At 34.0% G+C, this 20,194-nt stretch overlaps 1 protein-coding gene and 1 long non-coding RNA gene across 23 annotated transcripts in view; both read left to right on the top strand.

The window, feature by feature from the left end:
* Window positions 1–3,267, top strand: part of LOC147065947 (uncharacterized) — a 252,184-nt gene extending 248,917 nt beyond the window's left edge. Inside the window, exon 4 of the long non-coding RNA XR_015071654.1 lies at window positions 3,076–3,267. This is a non-coding gene — a long non-coding RNA (uncharacterized LOC147065947). The remainder of the gene's footprint in view (window positions 1–3,075) is intronic.
* A 273-nt stretch (window positions 3,268–3,540) lies between these two features.
* The window catches only part of mbl (splicing regulator muscleblind), a 442,390-nt gene continuing 425,736 nt past the window's right edge, over window positions 3,541–20,194 (top strand). For 13 of the 22 annotated variants that reach the window (XR_015071645.1, XR_015071642.1, XR_015071641.1 and 10 more), the window contains exon 1: window positions 3,669–4,005. Coding sequence is in view for 9 of the 22 variants with exons in the window: in XM_085955960.1 (XP_085812086.1) it covers window positions 3,820–4,005 (186 nt within the window). In the remaining 13 variants the exon portion in view is untranslated. Of the gene's footprint in view, window positions 4,006–20,194 lie in introns of all 22 variants that reach the window. The other 9 variants (XR_015071649.1, XR_015071650.1, XR_015071653.1 and 6 more) reach the window with 6 other exon arrangements.

The raw sequence follows: 20,194 nt of genomic DNA, 5'->3' as shown, positions 1-20,194 counted from the left end.
TAGTTTCAAGTAAATTATTTATCCGCTATCAGGAAATGCGTGAAATATTTAATCATAATATACCGTGTACTCTATTAAAAACCAGCTTTTATCCTTGACATTTCGTTCACCAATCAGAGATGTAATATTTTCTTTGCATTTTCTAGTTAATACACAAGGGCCTACGTCTATAAATATTTGTTATTTGTCACTTCCACGGAATTTAAATTTGCCATCCACTGTTTCAATATATTGGTAAAGTATACACACCCCCTCAAATCTACCTCAACCCAAACAAATTACGTTATATTGAGTATAACATTCGAAAATTGGCTAGCTGTAGAATACCATCATCTGCAGTTGCTATTAATTGTTACTTGTCTTGTTCTAAATTGTATAGCTAAATTTCGGTGTATTTATAATATGACAATCGCAAACTACAACGACCTATCTGCAAAATTATTTGCTTTATAGGAGAGCCAAAAGCTAATTTCACCATTAATTTAATAAAACGATTGTTTTACCAATTGTATTGGGTGTATTTAATTATTGTAGGCATTAAAATATGTACTTACTGATTTCTTTTTATTCATACAAATATGATATTCGATAAAAAATACAGTTATCAATATTTCCAGTTTGATAATCTCTCTTTTATTTTAAAATCGTCTTCACGTCAGCTGTCAGCACGAACATGCCCTTTTTACGATTCGATTTAAAAAAAATCCTTTGACCGTCTGTCAATATTATTTCGTGACTGCAATCATTCGGGCTATCGTAAACAATAATTACTGCTGAGAGGCAATTAATAAATTACCATTTCTAAGCAGTCGACCATACCTACTATGAGCGCGAATTTCGCTTTTTTCGCTTCCCAACGCCAGAAATTAATTTCCGGTCCTGCATTTGCGATCCACCTCGGCACTAACTTATTTGCCATTAAAAAGAGGGACGACTGTTTTGATCATTATTTTATTACGTTTTTTTACACACGACCAGTATATAATTGCTACTTAGTAAATAATTAAATGTTTAGGTATATGTATCTAAAAAAATGTATATGAAAATTAGCATTTATTTTTATAATATAATACGTATATTATAGTTAAGTAGCTACGTTTTCACTCCCGTAATTTCTGGCTTATTATTCTCGATCCTTTTCTAGATTCCGGGTATTCCGAATTTTTCCGATTTTCTTTGCGTTTATACCTACATGTAAAAAAATCCATAACACATTTCGAATGAGTTTTATACCCGATCGTGGAATAATAAATTAATACATACCTACCAATAATTGAACATGTTTTTCCGAAAAAACAATACGCTATCTGCATTTTGCAAACTCGATTATTATGATGAAAAGTAAGTTATCTATACATATTTACATTTGTATTAGTATTTGGATTAATTTGACCGACCATCTCGTCGTAAAAGTATGTGTAAATATTATAATAAAAAATGTCACAATTTTCACATATCTTAAGATTATAACACATTTCCTCCATTTTAATTATATACTCCGTTCGTAAAAATACTGTATTGTCGTATAAATAATATATAAAGTAATCCTGGAATTCTAGCAATTTCGAATTCGGCATTCGAGGATACAAAGCAAAAAAAGTAGTCGTAGGATGTTACAAAATTTCCCATGGCCATCTATTATAATAATATTATGTTTATTGTGTGACTTTTACAATAAGAAATATTAATGTATCTGACCAGTAAAATTTACATTACATAGGTTAATAGCTACAATGTTTAAATAATTTGAGAATTTATTACATTCTATAATTGTAATTAGATCATTGACTTTTTAATAATTTTTGTACATTTAAATTGAATGAATGGTACACATGTTGTAGATACTTTTCTAAGTACTCGTCTCTTTAGGAATTCTTCTGCTTATCGTTGCCTTGCTTTGTTGGAGTGTGCTAGTAGATAAACCGAAGCTTCCCTATAAAACTTTAAAACCATCGATGCGAGCTTTTGGGTAGCCTTTCAGGAAATTTTCTTTTCAGGTCGTTCTTCGACGCTTGCTTTGAAATCGCTTGACTTTTATGCTTGAATCATCATAATAATAATGGTGTATAGCTGTAATTAAAACATGCCTGGACATATGGTACTTATTCCTATCTGGATAAATTTTATTACACAAAGCATGATATCTACGAACGACTATCCTTTTTTCTTGCTTCTGTTGATCTAATCAAGTTTTTTTTTCAATTTCTTAAATTTGTGACACATGCAATGTGAAAGCTTCTCTAAAAAACATTTTTGCAATAGTGTCAACTTCAATAAAGCTTTTGGAGTAACGCAAAAAATATATTGTTGGGCGAGAGCTGTTTATAATTCTTAATTTGACATGACTCAATGTCATCAAAATCGAAGATTACATAAAATTCTAAACTTCGATTAAAATCATTATTCCGTGAACCAGGTTTCGCCCTTTGTTATCTTCAAACTATATATATACATATACTATATATATATATATATATACATATACTATGTATATACCTACAACTTTCGACTTTGTATTAATAATATCCCAATTCGATATTAACGATAAATTATAGGCTTAATAATATGAGCCTCCATAGTAGGGTAGTAGCAACGGAAAAAATCAAAATGCCTATATGTTTAACTGTTCGTTGAGTAGTTTAATAACCATTCCTCGTACAGAATATTCTTAAGCCAACCGCTCTTATGTTGAGGCTCATATGCTCTGCTTACGAGCGACAATAATATTTATTATATATTTTTTACATACTATTTAAATTTATAGTTTGTGCTCAAATTCAATGGTTACGTAAACGATGAATGATTGTGAAACAATGGTATATAGCCATAGCCGGCAGAAACATACATTATTAGTATATATATATTCAATTATGAATTAAATTATTGTTTAAATTGTTCAAACCAGGTTCACAAAAAAGATTGGCTTGTGCTACATTTGATTAAGAAAACTCCTTGTATTTCCTCGCTGTGTACCTAATCTATGTTACGTCGCTTGCCCTCTTCCATCCAATTAACCTACCTGCCAGTGGCGTAGAGAGACGGAGTATATAACATTTTGTGTTTTGTTGTTCGCAGAACCCCCGCCGCACACCAGCTTAGCTTGACCAGGCCAGCCGGCAGACCCGCTATCGCTTCTCACCGCCGTTCACCGAACCGACCCTTCGCTTCGTGCGCTTTCAGTGCTACGACAACGAAGAACATCACAATATTTTACCACAAATATAATAATATACAATCAGAACACTAGCCATCCTCCCCCGCCCCTAACCCCCTCGCCCCCCGACCCCGCCTATTTGCCCGCCATCGTCCCTCAAGGATCGTCAATACATCGAGGAAACAGCGTGTGATAGTACTAAACCCTATCTAGTGTTACATTTATATCTATACATAAATTATATATATATTTAATAATATATACATACAACTTACTGCGCCTAAATGCTAAACGAGTAAACAAAAAAAAAACAAAATTCTAATATTGATATAATAATAACTATAATATAATTAATAATAATAAAAAAACCATTATACACTATTGATAACATATAATATAATATATATATTGATATATTTTTATGAACCCCCATCCCCGGAATAATTAACGGTAAAGTTATAATAATATAAATACAACGTCTATTGTGCGATACACAAAATTAAATACAATACTATAATAATTCGTGTGTGATTTGCGATATTAATAATAATACACATTTTTAAACGCTGCCTAAATATTCTGTCACGGTATATATAGGTTATATACCCGGTGATAGTCGTGTTTTGTAAAGTCAGTGAGTGTAGGTTTTTTTAAAGTCTTTCGCAATGGCGATGGTCAGCATGAATAGCCTGCTGAACGGGAAGGACTCTCGCTGGTTGCAGCTGGAGGTGTGCAGAGAGTTCCAGAGGAACAAGTGCTCGCGCACGGACGTCGAGTGTAAGTTCGCTCATCCCCCGGCGAACGTGGAGGTGCAGAACGGCCGCGTTACGGCCTGCTACGATAGCATTAAGGTAAGAACATTTTACTGTTTACCATTCGTTTAAATTTTTAAGTGGTTTTGGTGCCAATGGAATTTCGCTGACGTATTACTGTTATGGAGGCTTTTTTCTTTTTATGCTGTGGTGAAGATCGCTTTTATTTCAGTTTTCCGACTCCTTGGATACTTCTACTCCGGGATTCCCGAATAATCTCGTATATAATCGTCAGTTGAATGTAGAACAATAATTGGACATAGTTATGCAGAAAGTGGCCAGTCCACAAAAAATAAAGAAATGAGATATGGTATAGATCAGATGCGAGAAGGTTTTCTCTACGTTCTGCTTAAAATAGGCAAGCCGCAAAAAAAATATTCTTGGAATAAAATACTATTTACAATTTTACATACATTTTTAATATCATGTTGTAAAAGAGGCGATGAGGTCATCAGTTGCCTAGCCAGCATTGGGTGGCATGTATGTAATGAAGGATCAGTTCCAACTTACAGCACCTGGCGGAACGGGAAACATTTAAAATCTCATATCGATATCACTATCTCTTCACCAAACACAACACACAAAATTGCTAACTGGACAGTAGAAGACCAACACAACCCCATCTCAGACCACAACCCAATCACCTTTACTTGGAACAATACAATTAGCGTACTCTCACCCATGACCGACTCAACACGCATTTTTATAACAAATGAGAAAACCGACTGGAGAAAAATAAATGAATTGACAAGGGAAAACATGGCCGAGCTTAACATAGATAAACAGTTCCTTGAAAACATACATACAACTCCTGAACTCGACACTGCAGTGGAAACGGTCACCTCGGCAATCTCTATCGCATGCCATAAAATACTCCCACAAAAAACGCAACATGATATCAGGAAAAATCCAATCTGGTGGAACGCCGAATTAACAAAAATGAAAAGAATAACTCTCAGATCAAAACGGAAATTACAGAACTCAAGTGACATCATGCGACCACAAAAGCTCACTGACTATATCGACAAAAGAGAAGCATACAAAACAGCCATTGAGGAAGCAAAAATTAAAAGCGCTAAATTATTTTATGAATCTCAGACGCCAATGACAGCATGGTCTTCGCTATACAAAATGACAAAAAAAACTAATGCCAGCAATATTCAATCGACACTTACTACAGAGGGAGTAAAGCACTCAACCGCAAAAGACTCTGCAAAAGCCCTAATGGAAAAATTCTTTCCATACGATGATCCAACAACAGATACACCGATACAACACTACATCAGACACACATCAGACAACCATATTCCGGGCGGAGAGGATGATATCCAATTCACACTTACTGAGATCCTATCCGCCTTACAGAATATGACTCCAAAAAAGGCACCTGGACACGACAACCTCACATTAGATATCTGCCAAAATTTCGCAAAAAACTTCCCAGAAGAAATTCTACTACTATACAATAAATGTCTGACACTCGTTCACTTCCCGAAATCCTGGAAAATAGCGATCATTAAGGCCGTTCCTAAGCCTGGGAAAGATGCTATGGACACAAAATCGTACAGGCCTATCGGCCTCCTTCCCGTTTTCGGAAAAGTGCTAGAAAAACTAGCAATTCAGAGAGTGCACTGGCATCTTACAAAAAACAACAAATTGAGCACTAAACAGTTTGGCTTTACCCCTCAAACATCAACAGAACACGCACTAAACAAAGCCGTACACATAATCTCAACGCATCTCGAATTGAAAGAATCACTCATAGCAATTTCCCTAGACATTCAAGGTGCATTTGATAACGCATGGTGGCCACACATAAAAAACGCCCTTGCAATCAAGTCAACACCGCCTAACTTGTACAAACTGTTTTGCAGTTATCTACAAGATAGGGAAGTAAAACTAAAGTATGCAGACGAAGAAATAAAACAAGACCAAACCCAAGGTTGCATCCAAGGATCAACTTGTGGCCCAACACTATGGAATATCGCCTTAGACAGTCTATTAACAATACTCTTACCCCACAATACACACATACAAGCCTTTGCTGACGATGTGTTAATATTGATAGCAGCAAAAGACACCGACGAACTGGAATTAAAAACCAATATCGTGCTTCAAAAAGTAAACTCATGGGGTGAAGACGTAAAACTAACCTTCTCAGATATTAAGACAAATATAATGTTTATCAACAAAAGGAAAATACGAACACCAGAAATCCAGTGGAAAGGAAAACCGAAAGAGTTGGTCGATTCCTTTAAAATTCTTGGCATAATACTAGACAGGCACATCAATTGGGCGAAACACGTCGACTACATATGTAAGAAAGCAGCTCAAATGGGAAAATTCTTTTTAAAAACAGCAAGAGCCACTTGGGGGGCGTCTCCTGAAGTTTTAAAAATTATATATCATGGAGCTGTGGAGCCAACCTTAACTTACGCGGCATCGGTCTGGAATAAAGCAACTCACAGAAAGTCGATCCAAAAAAGACTGAATTCCGCGCAAAGACCTTTCGCAATATCAATTTGCAAGGGATATCGCACAATATCGCTAACGTCAGCACAAGTCCTGGCAGGAATAGCGCCAATAGACATAAAAATACAAGAACTTACAGGAATATACCAAGTTAAAACAAGCCACATACTTCCCCGACACTTACCTACAGACAGAACATACGAAAACAAAATACACTACACACAACTTCCACATCCTGGTAACAGACATCTAGAAAATATAGAACACATAGGAACAGTCGACGAAGACACTAAAACAAAATACCACATCACAGGATTGGAGATCTACACAGATGGCAGTCTAATCGATAACAAAGTAGGGGCAGCTTTTGTAGCCTACGAAAATGGAACATTAATAACCCCCCGAAAATTTAAGCTCGAAAGCTACTGCACTGTTTTCCAAGCAGAAATATTTGCTATCAAAGAATCTCTCGAGTGGACACTCAAAAGATTAAAGTTCCACAGACACGACTATGTAAACATATTCTCAGATAGCCAATTCAGTCTGGTAGCTCTCCAAAACCCATCATCGACACACCCACTTGTAAGAGACATTTTAACACTGTCAACACAGCTTCGAATGATAGGAACAAACCCCAGATTCTTCTGGATAAGAAGTCACACAGGGATAGCCGAAAACGAGGAAGCTGATAAATACGCTAAACAAGCCACAACAGACATAAGACCTTTAACCTATACACACTTCCCTCTGAGTTACGCAAAACAAAAACTAAACGAAGATACCATAGAGCTATGGAACCACAGATACACAACATCCGCCACAGGATCAATAACGCAGAAATTTATTCCAAACATAAACTGTGCCATCACTCTTGCCAGGAAATTAAAAATATCACACGAACTCACACAGATACCAACAGGCCACGGATCGGTGCGAGCTTATCTAAAAAGATTTAAATTGAGGGATGACGACTGTTGTCCATGTGACGGCAACACATCTCAAACTGTGTGGCATGTCATCAACGACTGCCCTATACTAGAAAGGGAGCGATGGACTCTCAGGACTCGATGTAGACAACATAATCACGAAATTGACCTCCAAAAGCCTCACGAAGCACTAAGCAATAGAACAACACAAGAACACTACACAAAATATTTAATCCTGGCCATAAAGAAAATTAAAGATATAAATGGAGGCACCTAATTAGCCCCTCATCAATGCAACTAACCCACCCAACCACCTTGTACGAAAAAGCAAGGGTATGGTTATTATTAAAAAAAAAAAAATATCATGTTGTTGCTAAAGTGCCATTATCCCAGCTCGATATTATTATGGACTGGCTACATTCTGCATAAATACGTTCAATTATATTTAACAAACCTATTTTTTTTAAACATCCTAATTAAGTTATTTATTATTTATATAAACATTTATGCGTCATTATTTTCATCAATAGTCCTACTAAAATATGATGTACCTATACATTTATCTATAAAAGTAGAAAATAAGTCAGTAAAACAATGTACGAAAGTTATAATTTAATTCCAATTATTTATTTTTTTGTTATCTATCAGTAATTTTAATTATCAAAAATTACCTACATGTTGTCATAATAATCGGGCGTTACCCAGGATGGCCGAGCGGTTTAAGCGTCAGCCTATAACGTCGTGGAACCCAGGTTCGTATCCTGGGTCTGGTAAATAGACATATTGTTTTTCAATTCGCCAACATCCATTTCTCGTAAAAACAAAAATCAATGTTAGCACAAACCTCCACTCTTTGGATGTCCATATTATGGATCTTATTAGGATCGGACATTATTCTGGTATAAGAAGTAAGAATTGAAAGAAGGTTGTCTTAAAAAAAGCTCATTGACAGCAAGCACATCTTGAAATCTCGATTGCGAGTTCTGGACAAACTATATGTATGTATTTGTACATACTAAATAACTAAATCATAACAAAATTCAAATGCATTCAAACACTGAATTTTTTATTACGGTATTTATGTTTTTACGCAGGCTCTTAGCAATCGAGAATTATTATAAACATTCATGCATTCACTATACATAATATTATTATTAATGATTGAAACTCTCATCCATGACTCTGAATCATAATCACATTTTAACATTATTATTTGTGCTAGTTTTTTTAAACGTTTATATTTATAGAATATCATGACAATATCAAATATACAAACATGCTCTGATTGTATTGATTTTCCGTAGCTACTAAAATATTAATACCACAATTATGTGGTTAGTACAATAAATAAACTTTCATTTGAAAATGTCATTGTATTTTTAAAGTTTTGTAAAATACTATTTTTAATATCTACGATTTGAAGTATTTGTCTTTTGTTATTATTGACATATTGTTTCATGCGTCGTTTATGAAAAATCAGAACCAGAATGTTCTTAAACACCACGTATGTCGTGTGGTTTTTACTAACAAGCCGTTTCATAGTCATACTTTGAAATGATTCAGCTGTAACAAAACCTCTCGCAATTTTGTTCCTCAATTCAAATTAGGTTTGCATTCAGAGCGACATTTTATAACATTTATTCATAACTTCAAAATGGAATTGTCCACTCGAATTGTATTTATTTACGTTGCAATGAAAGGACAGTTCAGCTTGTGGTATTATTGCTGACCGCGAATAAGGATTTTGCGTTTGGCTATTTATTTTAACAATGAAAATCGAATTCAGAATGAAGCAGCTATTTACAGATATTCAATGTTTAAATAATGTAAATAAAATAGTGTACATACTCAAATCATTGATAGACTTAAATTCTTGAATGATATAATTACGTACTAATTTAAAAACTTCTAATTTTGCAATCGCAATACCCTTTCATAATTTCTGAAATTTTAATTAACTGTGCAATTTCCATAGACTTGATCGTTACCTCACTATAATCATGAGGGTTAATCTTATTACAACTAGCTGGACCCATTCAAGAAAACACGTAGGTACCTATCGTTGCAATCAAGACGAGTGTTTGGGTCCAGCACGATAATCAAAAAGGATTACGCGAATGCCTAACAACCAATCACTATCAATAATAATATGTTAAGACAATCTCCACATTGTGGAGAAATACCTATGAAAATGGTGAGGATCTAACCTTTTCTACCATGAATACGTTTTGCGAATTTTCTCGTAGAGGGGCTACTGCGCATCTATTCAATACGCAAGGCTGCTATCGGCGGCGATCGAGGGTATTTTATCATATTTATGTATTGAGTGTTATAATTGTTACAATATTAGCCGTCCAACTGTCAAATCTGTCTATACCTCTAAAAGTTAACACAGTCAAGAGGTGCTGTTAAAACATAGCACTTTTTGACAGTTCAGACGGTTAACTTATTGTAATAATTAACCGCTTCAATACATAAATACGATAAACTACCCTCGATAACTGCCAATAGGAGTCTTTTGTATAGAAAAGATGCATAGTTGGCCTTATAAGTTTTTAATAATAAAATTGTCAGATTCTAATAATAACAATTTGCATAAAATACTACAATACCTACCTATAATATTACTTTCGATTAATAATATTTATCCATAATATAATATTTTATGTTTCATTGAAAGTATGAACCTGCTGAAGCATTTTATTAGAAAAGATTTTTTTCAATTTATTTATTTCGTGAGTCATAAACAGGTATCAACTAAATATTTTCCGTTTTTTTATATTCTCTCAAACGTGAAACTAAACAGAATCGTCTTATTTCTTCGGAATACATGAATACGTAAATAAATTTTGGCACTGCATACATATCGGCCATGACCTTTATATTTTATTTTATTAACACTTTTTTTTTTATTTATTCTCCAATAAATTTGTAGATATTTTCCGTAAAAATTCCATCCCAAAAAGAATTGTTTGTTTGAGTGTTAAATCAGCCGCGCCATTTTTATTTCATTCTATTCAATGCGCCGTCTTTAGGCTACCGTGTTGTAGGGCACGTTTTACGATTGCTCTCTGAATATTACGTTTTTATGGTTTTACGTCGCCCTAAATATTTTATCCTGCATGTTTTGACAACTCAGGTTTATGCCGTTGGACACTCCCTGCTAATAAAACAAAAGAAGGTTCAATAGTTTTGACGAAACCCCCAAGTGACATTTTCTTCCTCACGGCTTGAACCTTTCTTTTTTTTGTTAAAATTTATATAAATTCATACCCTTCTCACAGGATTTTCGTGTAAGTTGAAAATATTGTTTTTTGAATTGTCGCCGAGAAAATGAATTGTACATTTTTTTTACATACATTTTATTTTGCGTATCCTTTTCATTAAAAATCAATTCTGCAAGACGTATTTTCAACTCCTACATGCAAGTAACTAGCATGTTATAGTAATATTATTATTGTAGATTCAGGGACGGCTCTTGTATAGGAGCAAAGGTGCACTGATCTCCCAAATTATTACGTAACTATGTAATAATAAGTACGTATTCAAATACCTACATATTGTATGAATTAATTATTGTAAAATATCTTTAATTTGTCGCCCGTCTGCACGCATAAAATGCGCGTAATTTCTGGCGGCCTGCATGTATGCGTAGGTACGTCCTTCGTAGTATTAATTGTGCAGGAGAGAAATCGAACCGCCTGGCGATGATTTTTTTTTCACGCTGCCGATAATATGGGCTCAGTTGTGATCTTTTTTTATTTCCGAACGTGCAATATTTACCTCACTTGGGACACTGTGCCTCCCAATCTGAGCTTACGAGCGCAGACGACATTTCACGACAATGCTGTGTTTGACTGGCGCGAACAAGGCCTGAACAAAAACGATGCATGAGTGCAAGTGAGAAAGTATTCGGCACCCTTACAATCTCTGCGTCACGTGCTAGAGTAAGATAAAAGGTCTACTAGCTACAAGCCAGTTTCCAAAAGTATCGCCATCAAATCGGGGCGAAACGCTTCACATAGCGTCGACAACTTGCGAGCTCGTGTTGCTAAAATTGATATTTTTTGTGTTAAACATAAAGTCAGTGGTAAATATTTTTGGTTAATTAAGTAGAAAAGATGGTTCTGTGTGTTGTCTTAAAATGTGGTAGCCGTACTGATAAGCAAGAAGATGGTATTACGTTTCATAAGTAAGTTGATACATGTTCGTGATAATTTATTTGTATTTTATTATATATTTTAATATCAGTGACCTAGTGTTTCTTTAAAATAACTTAAATTATAGATATCTTTATCTAATGGTTGCATTTTGACCGCTTAAAAATACTATATAACGTAAAAAAAATAGAAAATTATATTTTAATTCCGAGCGTCTAGTGCGAGCACTTTGGGCGAGCACTAGCGAAATGGTCTATGGTCTCGAACATTTTTAGACGAATGCGTTCGCTCGCTCACAAACCAAACGCAAGGCACGCGGCTTCATTTAGAAATGCAACGGGTGGCGTCTAGATGTATCTATAGTCTAAGGGCGCGAATAATAACAACTCACAAACGCTTTTGAAGTCGGTACAAGATTCCCGCGTAATATTTCAAATTATTATATTATTATTTCGTACGTTATGAGGTAAATGCTACGTTGTTTGCCATATAATATTGAATCGATCAAAATATCGATTAGAGTGATATTGTGTTCATTAAGTTAGGTGTAGCAATCTCAACATACAAATACCAATTTTATAATTATTTTACCTTTAAAAATTAAATAATTTTATTATGCCTAGAGCAAAGTAAACTTGTAAGTAAGTAATTGATAAACTATTAATAACCTTTACATAATATAATATACATACTACAATTTTTTACGTACCTACTTATACTACTCTAAGAGAAGTAGTTATTTAACAAAAGCGTTACATTGTAACAATTTCTACAATATTAGGTATTTCAATAGTGTATGTGGAGTATGAGCGTTATTTTGAACGTAAAGGAGGATAAAATATTTTTTAAGAAGATGAACAAAGCAATTTTCCAATGTCAATTATTGAAGAAAAGAAATATAAATTATTCTATCAAATACAATATTCGTGTTACCGAAGTATTTTTCATTTTGAATACGTCTTTCAAATCAGTCCCATTTGGAGTGCAATTCTGGAGTTGAGGTGTACAAAGTATTAGCAATTTTTTAACAGATAGTAACTATATCCCGTTGAAAAATCACCGATCCATAGTATTTATCAAAATGATACAGCGCGTAGGTATATGCGGATAATGTGGGATGCAAATAACCGAAAGGGGAGTAAGATATGCCCGAATTGCGTCAGTATGTGAACTTCAACCGACCATAACCCGCGTACTACCTATCGGAGCTACACAAATGAGGAGTTTACGGCTTTGTACCAATGACATATTGTCTAAAATACTTGCATCAGTTATAATTTATGGAAGTTAGGAGTGTCAAACGTGGAAACTACGTTGGCACATATGAAATGTATTACAATAAAAATCGAAAAGAGTTTGTATGCCTTTTGCATCATACCTATCATATCCAGAAGCTTGGACTTTATAACTTTGACAATAAATAAATGCTGTCGGTGAATGTGAGCGTCGTTTCGTTTCTCAACCCCCCCCCCCAAGATGTATTATATATTTAACCATAAGCCTACCTCCACTCTGAAGGCTATTGCCGATTTTTTTCAATACCACAAAAAGGAAAATGCATGTCTTTGCATGCACTCCCTAATTTTATGATCACCGGCCGCCACTGTGTAGATTCTCGAATCGAAATCGGTCCTTTGCGATGTGCAAATAAAGTCTCAAAAATAAATCTCAAGCCTAGATACTTTATATTTTATAAATAGAATAATATGTTTTAATCTATTATAGTTTGAAGGCAGGGCTTACTAACAATATGTTTAATATGTATTCTTAATTCAACGAAAACAAATGAAATGAATGTTCGAATGAAAAAGTGTGCACAATTTTGTCGAATCGCCCTAAATATACCAAAGCTATTATGTGTTGGTTTAGCTCATCTGCATCTTGCATACGTATGACTAATAAAGTTTTACGTGCACTATTTATGGTGGATTTTAACAGCCTACCTCCACCCTTCGCTACTGGGCTAGATGTGTAACCATATTTATAAATATGTATTTCAAAATTAGTAGGTATCCGACATTACTATTTAGGTATCTGTGCTAAACGGCTGTCCGTCCATTTTTAGCACGACAGTTCAATTAATCAATGTGACAAATCACCCTGGCGTCAGCTGCCCATTTTCTTGTTAATAATATTATCATAATCCGAAATTACCTGCTAATGCTGTGCGCAGATATTAATGTTTAATAATATTCTTTTTCCAATCCGACAACATATAAATCACGGCCGAAATGACGCGCGGAGAAAATTATTTTAAAATATTACAACACTTTTAACTTTTCCGAAATAGATAATATCTTCATCTAAATGGGATATCTAAATCCACTTTATGTTGCGATATCATATAACTCACGAACGTAAACGAATATTTTATATTTATTGCTACTTAAGATCTAACATTTTTTTTCTTCGGTTTTTATGTAAATACATTTTACCACTACTGCCATCGTCAAAATAACAATTTAGGACATTTATATGAGTTGATTCGGATTATTTTAATATCTATATTTGGACGTGAAAAATAGTACCTTTTCTTATTGAAAAACCATAGTATATTTATCTGTAAATTAATTAAGCCGCGTTCAAGAATCTTCACTAATGTTACGTGCACATACACTTGTACATACTAATATATTATGTTGCAACAATCAAGGAATTTGGATTCATTCATATGTGACATTAAATACTGGTTTATAAGGCTGCAGGTGCCCCAATTTATTTACTTAAAATTTTTTCTGCAACTTATTATTAGTAATGGAATCACAGTCAATAAAATTAATATAGGATATTATTTTTTTACTACAAAGACATATAACTTTTCTTATTCGGTGTAATTGATATACGATGTAATTAATGTCATCGGTGTAATTTGTGAAATTAATATATGCATTTTCACAAAAGATAATTATTGTTTTATAATACCTATACATACATAATTATTTACACATACTTGATACACATTAATATTCTTTCTTTTAGTACAAGGGATCGATAACTTTGTAATTGTTTCATTCGTGTATTCTGCTGGAGTAAAATAATATTTAAAAAATTCCAATTTACTAAAATTGTACAAAAATTAGCTTGAGTAAATTTTATACTCTTATAATATCTTCTGTAAACCAACCATATTTTGTTTCTATGTAGCACGGTATCTATAAGCGCATTGACAGTTGATAGGGGGCTTAGATCGAAAAGTTCATCACACACCCCATTAAACTTAGATATCTTTTACTTGCAGGATGAATATTCGTTTTCCTTTTTAGGATACAAATGCATCTACAGGAAACCAATATAGCATTCCTTATTGAGGTATATTTTACTCTCAGTCAACAATTATTTGTGTACACCCACCGAACTTTAAGAGTTCGTCTATCCAGTGGGATTTCGAGCGTTCTTGTGTACCACTGGTATAATGGCATCTGTTCAGTAATTGTCCACTCGCCGAGCGACATGTGCATCCATTGCCATTTTACATGCTTAGCGACCTCTATCACATCGCGTATTATTTTTATTCTCTGTTTCCTTATTTTTTTCTCTTTCCATGCCACGTTGCGTTACTCGCAATTGTTTGATTTCTCTCACATTAAGAGTCTATGTTTCACACGCCCACCTGATCGTTTGTAGCACACATCGGTTGAACACTTTACGGTTAAGACACGTAGTAAAATATCACTTTTGAAGATATTCAGGCGCCCAAATTCAATTATGTGTATACCCCATTAATATATTTTTTTTATTACAATAATAAATAATATACGTGTTTATTGGTCCGAAGAAGAAATAACAATTATCCGACTGATTTAATCGTTCAAAGTTGCGTATTGAAAATCAACTTATGAAAATTAATTAAACCACGCCTTACTCGGCTTAATACAATTAATTATCCGTTCCTTCTTTACAAAGCCATTTTAATAATAACGACAAAAATATTCATTTAATTCCGGTAATTTATTGTGAATCTTTTGATTATCTATTAATCGTGTCACAACTTTGCTTGTACTGATATAATTTTATATATCTAGCGTTTTGATGCAATCATCTAATTTGTCAGATGTACCATTATCCACTTTATTCATTAGTTTCGCTGTCGTAAGCGTGTGTATATTTTATTAAAATAATTTAATGCGACACTCGCGCTTTTTTATTGTTGTAGGTAGTTACGTATTTTATCGTTTTGTCAGTGGATATAGCGACAAACTAATGTAGGCGACTGAGGTAAATGACAAAATTTACTTACGAGTATATTATATGAATAGAAGGAGCGCCCAAGCTAAAAATACTCATTGGAAATTTCTATCACATGGAATTTAAATTGGAACATCGCGGACTAGGATGCTTGCTCGTTTACCACGTGGGAATTTTACGATTATTTAAAATTTTATCATCTAAATATCATCAAACATTCTCATTTTCTTGTTCTTATGGTAATCGTATGTTGCTCTATATATAAATGCGTCATAATCATATTGAGGATTAGATTAGGTATATTTACCCAGCGCAGCAAATGAAAGATAATCAATCATCTTTTTGTGATACACACTCTCAAAAGTTGCACTATTTTATGTTGTTTATTTATTTGCCTCCCCTAATTATGTACTACCCCTTAGCTATGCATTACGTATCCCGACGTGGGATTTAATTATCTATCTATAAAAGTATTCACATACAAATTATATTACTCCTACCTGATTGTTTCAATCGAATCGTACTTTTTTCTATTCCCCGTATAATGTTCGAGATTCACGTACCTACGCTTCATCCAGCTTTACCTTAACTACTTGGTAAAAAACACTTGTATCGAATTTCTTCATCAGTTTGATCCGAAAAACAGCTGTAAGCCCTATTACAGCCATAGGCTCATGGATTGCGTCCTCACGACCAACCCTTCCTCACCTTTCAGCGATATCTACACCACAGTGTTTACAGACACATGCGTGCGTAGAATGTAAGCAGCAGAGGACAACAATGCTGTAAATACATGATTCGTGTGTTCGTTCAACCACATTCATCTGTTTACGAATGACAATATTTTGTATATACTCGTAATATATATTAACATTATCTGTTACATACTTATATACATTGTCTATGAGTGGTCAGTAGCTTCGTCCAGGTAACGCAGTGGGGCACAACGTATTCAAAAGAACGGAAAATTTTTTAATTTTCTAATTTTTCACATGTCGCAGTGGGGTGTTGAAAAATAATGATATATTATACAAGACGAGGCATATATCGTATTATTTTTAATTTAATTCTAACATATCAACTACTCACTTCACTCTCCACTCTGCAACGCACGAACATATTATGTATTTGTACGATAGAACTTAGTATCAGCCCTAGTAAGATTTCTGACACTGCATGCTGTATTCAATCTCAAAAATTTGGTGATTATGTACTCGTTATTGGGGACATGGACCGTAGTTTTTGCATCACTGAAGTAAAGTTAAGTACCACTTTATTGCTTTCGTACGAGATTCACATATTTTTTTAAGTAATATGCTTTCACTTATATAATATAATAATTTATGTACCTATGTAGGTATTTTTTTATTCTTAAGTCTGTTGCATTAATGGTTAATTATTATTCTGTATTATATATTTTTTCCGACCTGAGTTGTTTGATTCGATCAATGTGTTATTGAAATACTATACACAATTTAGTTCGCAAAGCTCTCCTGAAACCACTTACATAATAATTGCGGTCACAAGTTTTTGTTCTTACGTTTACCAATGCTTTTTCGTCTAGTTATTTTTTATGTTCAACTTTTTACTTATATATCCATTAAGTAACTGCGCGGCTCACTAGACGAAGCAAAACATAATAATTTATCGATCGGCAGCTTAATGCGGTTAGTTTATTGCTTCGTGTTTATTTTTCTAGTTTAGAAGGCTGCGATGTGCAGCTTCTTGAATGCAAGTTCAAAACGAATGACCATAATCAATAATTTTATTTTCTCACGCGCGAAAAAGCCTTTTTTTAAACCACCGAATACGGCACTACAGTGTGATTCGTCAGATTATTTCTCATAAAACGAAGTCGATTTGTTTTGTTGTTGTGTTCGCGATACAAGCATTGTTTTTAGGAGTTTTCGATTACTAATTTGACGTTGATATATTCGCCGGTCGCTCCTTTTATGCCGTGATTGATCTCAGGTTTTTGAGAAGAGGCTCGCTGCCATCTTATTCCTCACGGCTAATGTGCTTTATTTATTAACAAAAAAATGTGCCTTTTCGCCCATCGCGTACGTGATGATAGATGATGAATAATTACCATCCAAAAAACCGTGTATCATTCTAACAACTACACTTAAGCGATATTTTTCTGCGAATTCATTCGTACTATTTTATTTGTTAATTATTGAAAATATATTCATCTAATTTATAATTAATAACTAATTATAAATCCAATATTCATAATAATAGATATTATCTAACTATTTGCATTTAATTTAAATTAGTACCGATGTGCCATGTAAAGGTCAACAATTATGAATAAAGGGTATATTTAACAATTTTGTGAACTTTGTAGGACAGATTTCTGTCGTTTTTATAACGTCGGCCCAAAAGCAAAAGGGCACCAGTGTCATTTTGATGGTTTTGTGTAATGGATGTAGTTTTGTGTTATGGATGTAGTTTTGTGTTTTGGATGTAGTTTTGTTCGTAATTTTTTTCTTTACGTTATAGGCAAATAGCATTTGTGGAGTTAAATCAATGAAATCACAATTTATGAAAGAAAATAAAGGTCACTATTTGTGTATTTCGAAACTAATCTTCAATTATTAACGTATAACAGAAACGTAACATGTAGACGACTTTCAGGTTTATATGCGAGAATCTTCCCTAAATATGAAAAATAAAAAATAAATATAAATTGCATATCAATCTTGGGTAATAAGTCACATGTGCTTTGAATTTCATTCAAAAATAATTATTAAGAAATAACCTCCATATTATTTTTCTCTCAAAAAAACTTAAATTGCGTTTTCTTCAAAACTCTATATTTGCATATGTGCCTTTGAACATATGAGCAATAGTTTTTCATTCTATAAATGAATATTGTATGATCATAATATTATGTTATTATAACAACCGACGTTTTTGTATAATTGATAATAACATCAATATTGATACATCAAAAATGTCCATAGTTATAGCACCTTAAAAATATTTCTCTCAGTAGGTGCCGTAAATTTAATTAATAGGTAACATAAATTTCCATTGTACTTTGCAATTGATTGAGAAACTGCAACATGTTGCGTTCTATATTTGCCGAGACATAATATAGGTATAATATATTTTATATTATATTAAGGTTCAAGGAAAACTTCTGCATTTCGTAACGTCATCCGTTTTTACTTTTTAACACAGGACTTGTACGTTCTCAAAAATACTTTGAGAATTTCAACGCTTTTAGGTCGCACCCAAAAATAAATCCTCCGTTCGTGTCTGCGCTTGGTTATGCATAAGTATTGTGTTGTCAAAGACGCTCCTATGTAGTATTTATTTTATGGCAGAAAGGAGCGCCCGGCAACGAGATCCCGGGATCGATAACTGCGTGAATCGATAATGTTGCGGAGAGGTGGAACGGGGTGAGTGAAAAATATCGCGTGCCGCCCGCTGGATTGATAACACTTATTATTTATGCCGCCCTCTCGACGGCTTTTATTTTATTTTAAAGCCCAGCCCGCCATGTTTGGACTCCGATTCTGAGAAGATTCAGTTCGGATATGAAGTCTAGGCGGAGATTGATTTTCATTCAAATTATTTACATCTACGATGGCCGCGCGGATTGACCGTCGGCCTATAACGTCGTGGGTCTGGCAAGTACACATACATATATTGTTTTCAATTTGTGTATGTGTCAGGGTATGGACCTAATAGGTTGAGGAAGTGGCTGACATCCATTTCTCGTAAAAAAAATCTGTTAATACAAACCTCTACTCTGTGGAGGCCCATATGATCTTATTAGGATTGGACATGGTCTTACTTGGACTTTGTGATGCATGTAACAACAAAATTTGAAATAAATACTTGAAGATATAGTTTTCTTGGAGGTAGGCTTTAAATAATCGCTTAGTATGGAGCCTTCGCCACTGATATACAAGGCTGCTTTCGGCGGCTATCGAGGGTGTTTTATCATATTAATGTATTGAGGCAGTTTACTGTTTCAATAAGTAGCCGTCTGAACTGTCAAAAAGTGCTATGTTTTAATAGCACCTCTTTTGGCTGTGTTAGACAGTTTTGACAGTTTAGACGTCTAATTTATTGTGACAATTATAATACTTCAATACATAAATATAATAAACTACATTCGATAGCCGCCGATAGCTGCCTTGTTTATAGAATAAATGCGCAGAGTATACACATTACACATATAATAATATGTTCTTTCGAATAAAATAAATACCTGACGGATTGTCACTTAAGTCATTAGGTACTTACTTTATGTACGTATATTTACAAAATGTATATCAGTATCATCGCTAGTGCGATCGTCGGTTCTGTATGCTGGCAGGAAATGTCTTGAGGTCGGTTTCAATGATTAGGAAGCGAAAAATACTTTTTTTTGCATTTGCAATTTGGCGCAAAGTCGTCCTTACATGCGGCGCGAACAAAATTATAACAATAGTCATTAACTACACTACATCGTTTCACCAATAGTAGATG

This window comes from Rhyacophila brunnea, unplaced genomic scaffold (genome assembly GCF_057557595.1).
Source record: "Rhyacophila brunnea isolate RB1 unplaced genomic scaffold, BYU_Rbru_1.0 scaffold_5, whole genome shotgun sequence".
Classification (NCBI taxonomy): Eukaryota; Metazoa; Arthropoda; class Insecta; order Trichoptera; family Rhyacophilidae; genus Rhyacophila; species Rhyacophila brunnea.
This window is presented reverse-complemented; position numbering and strand designations above follow the sequence as displayed.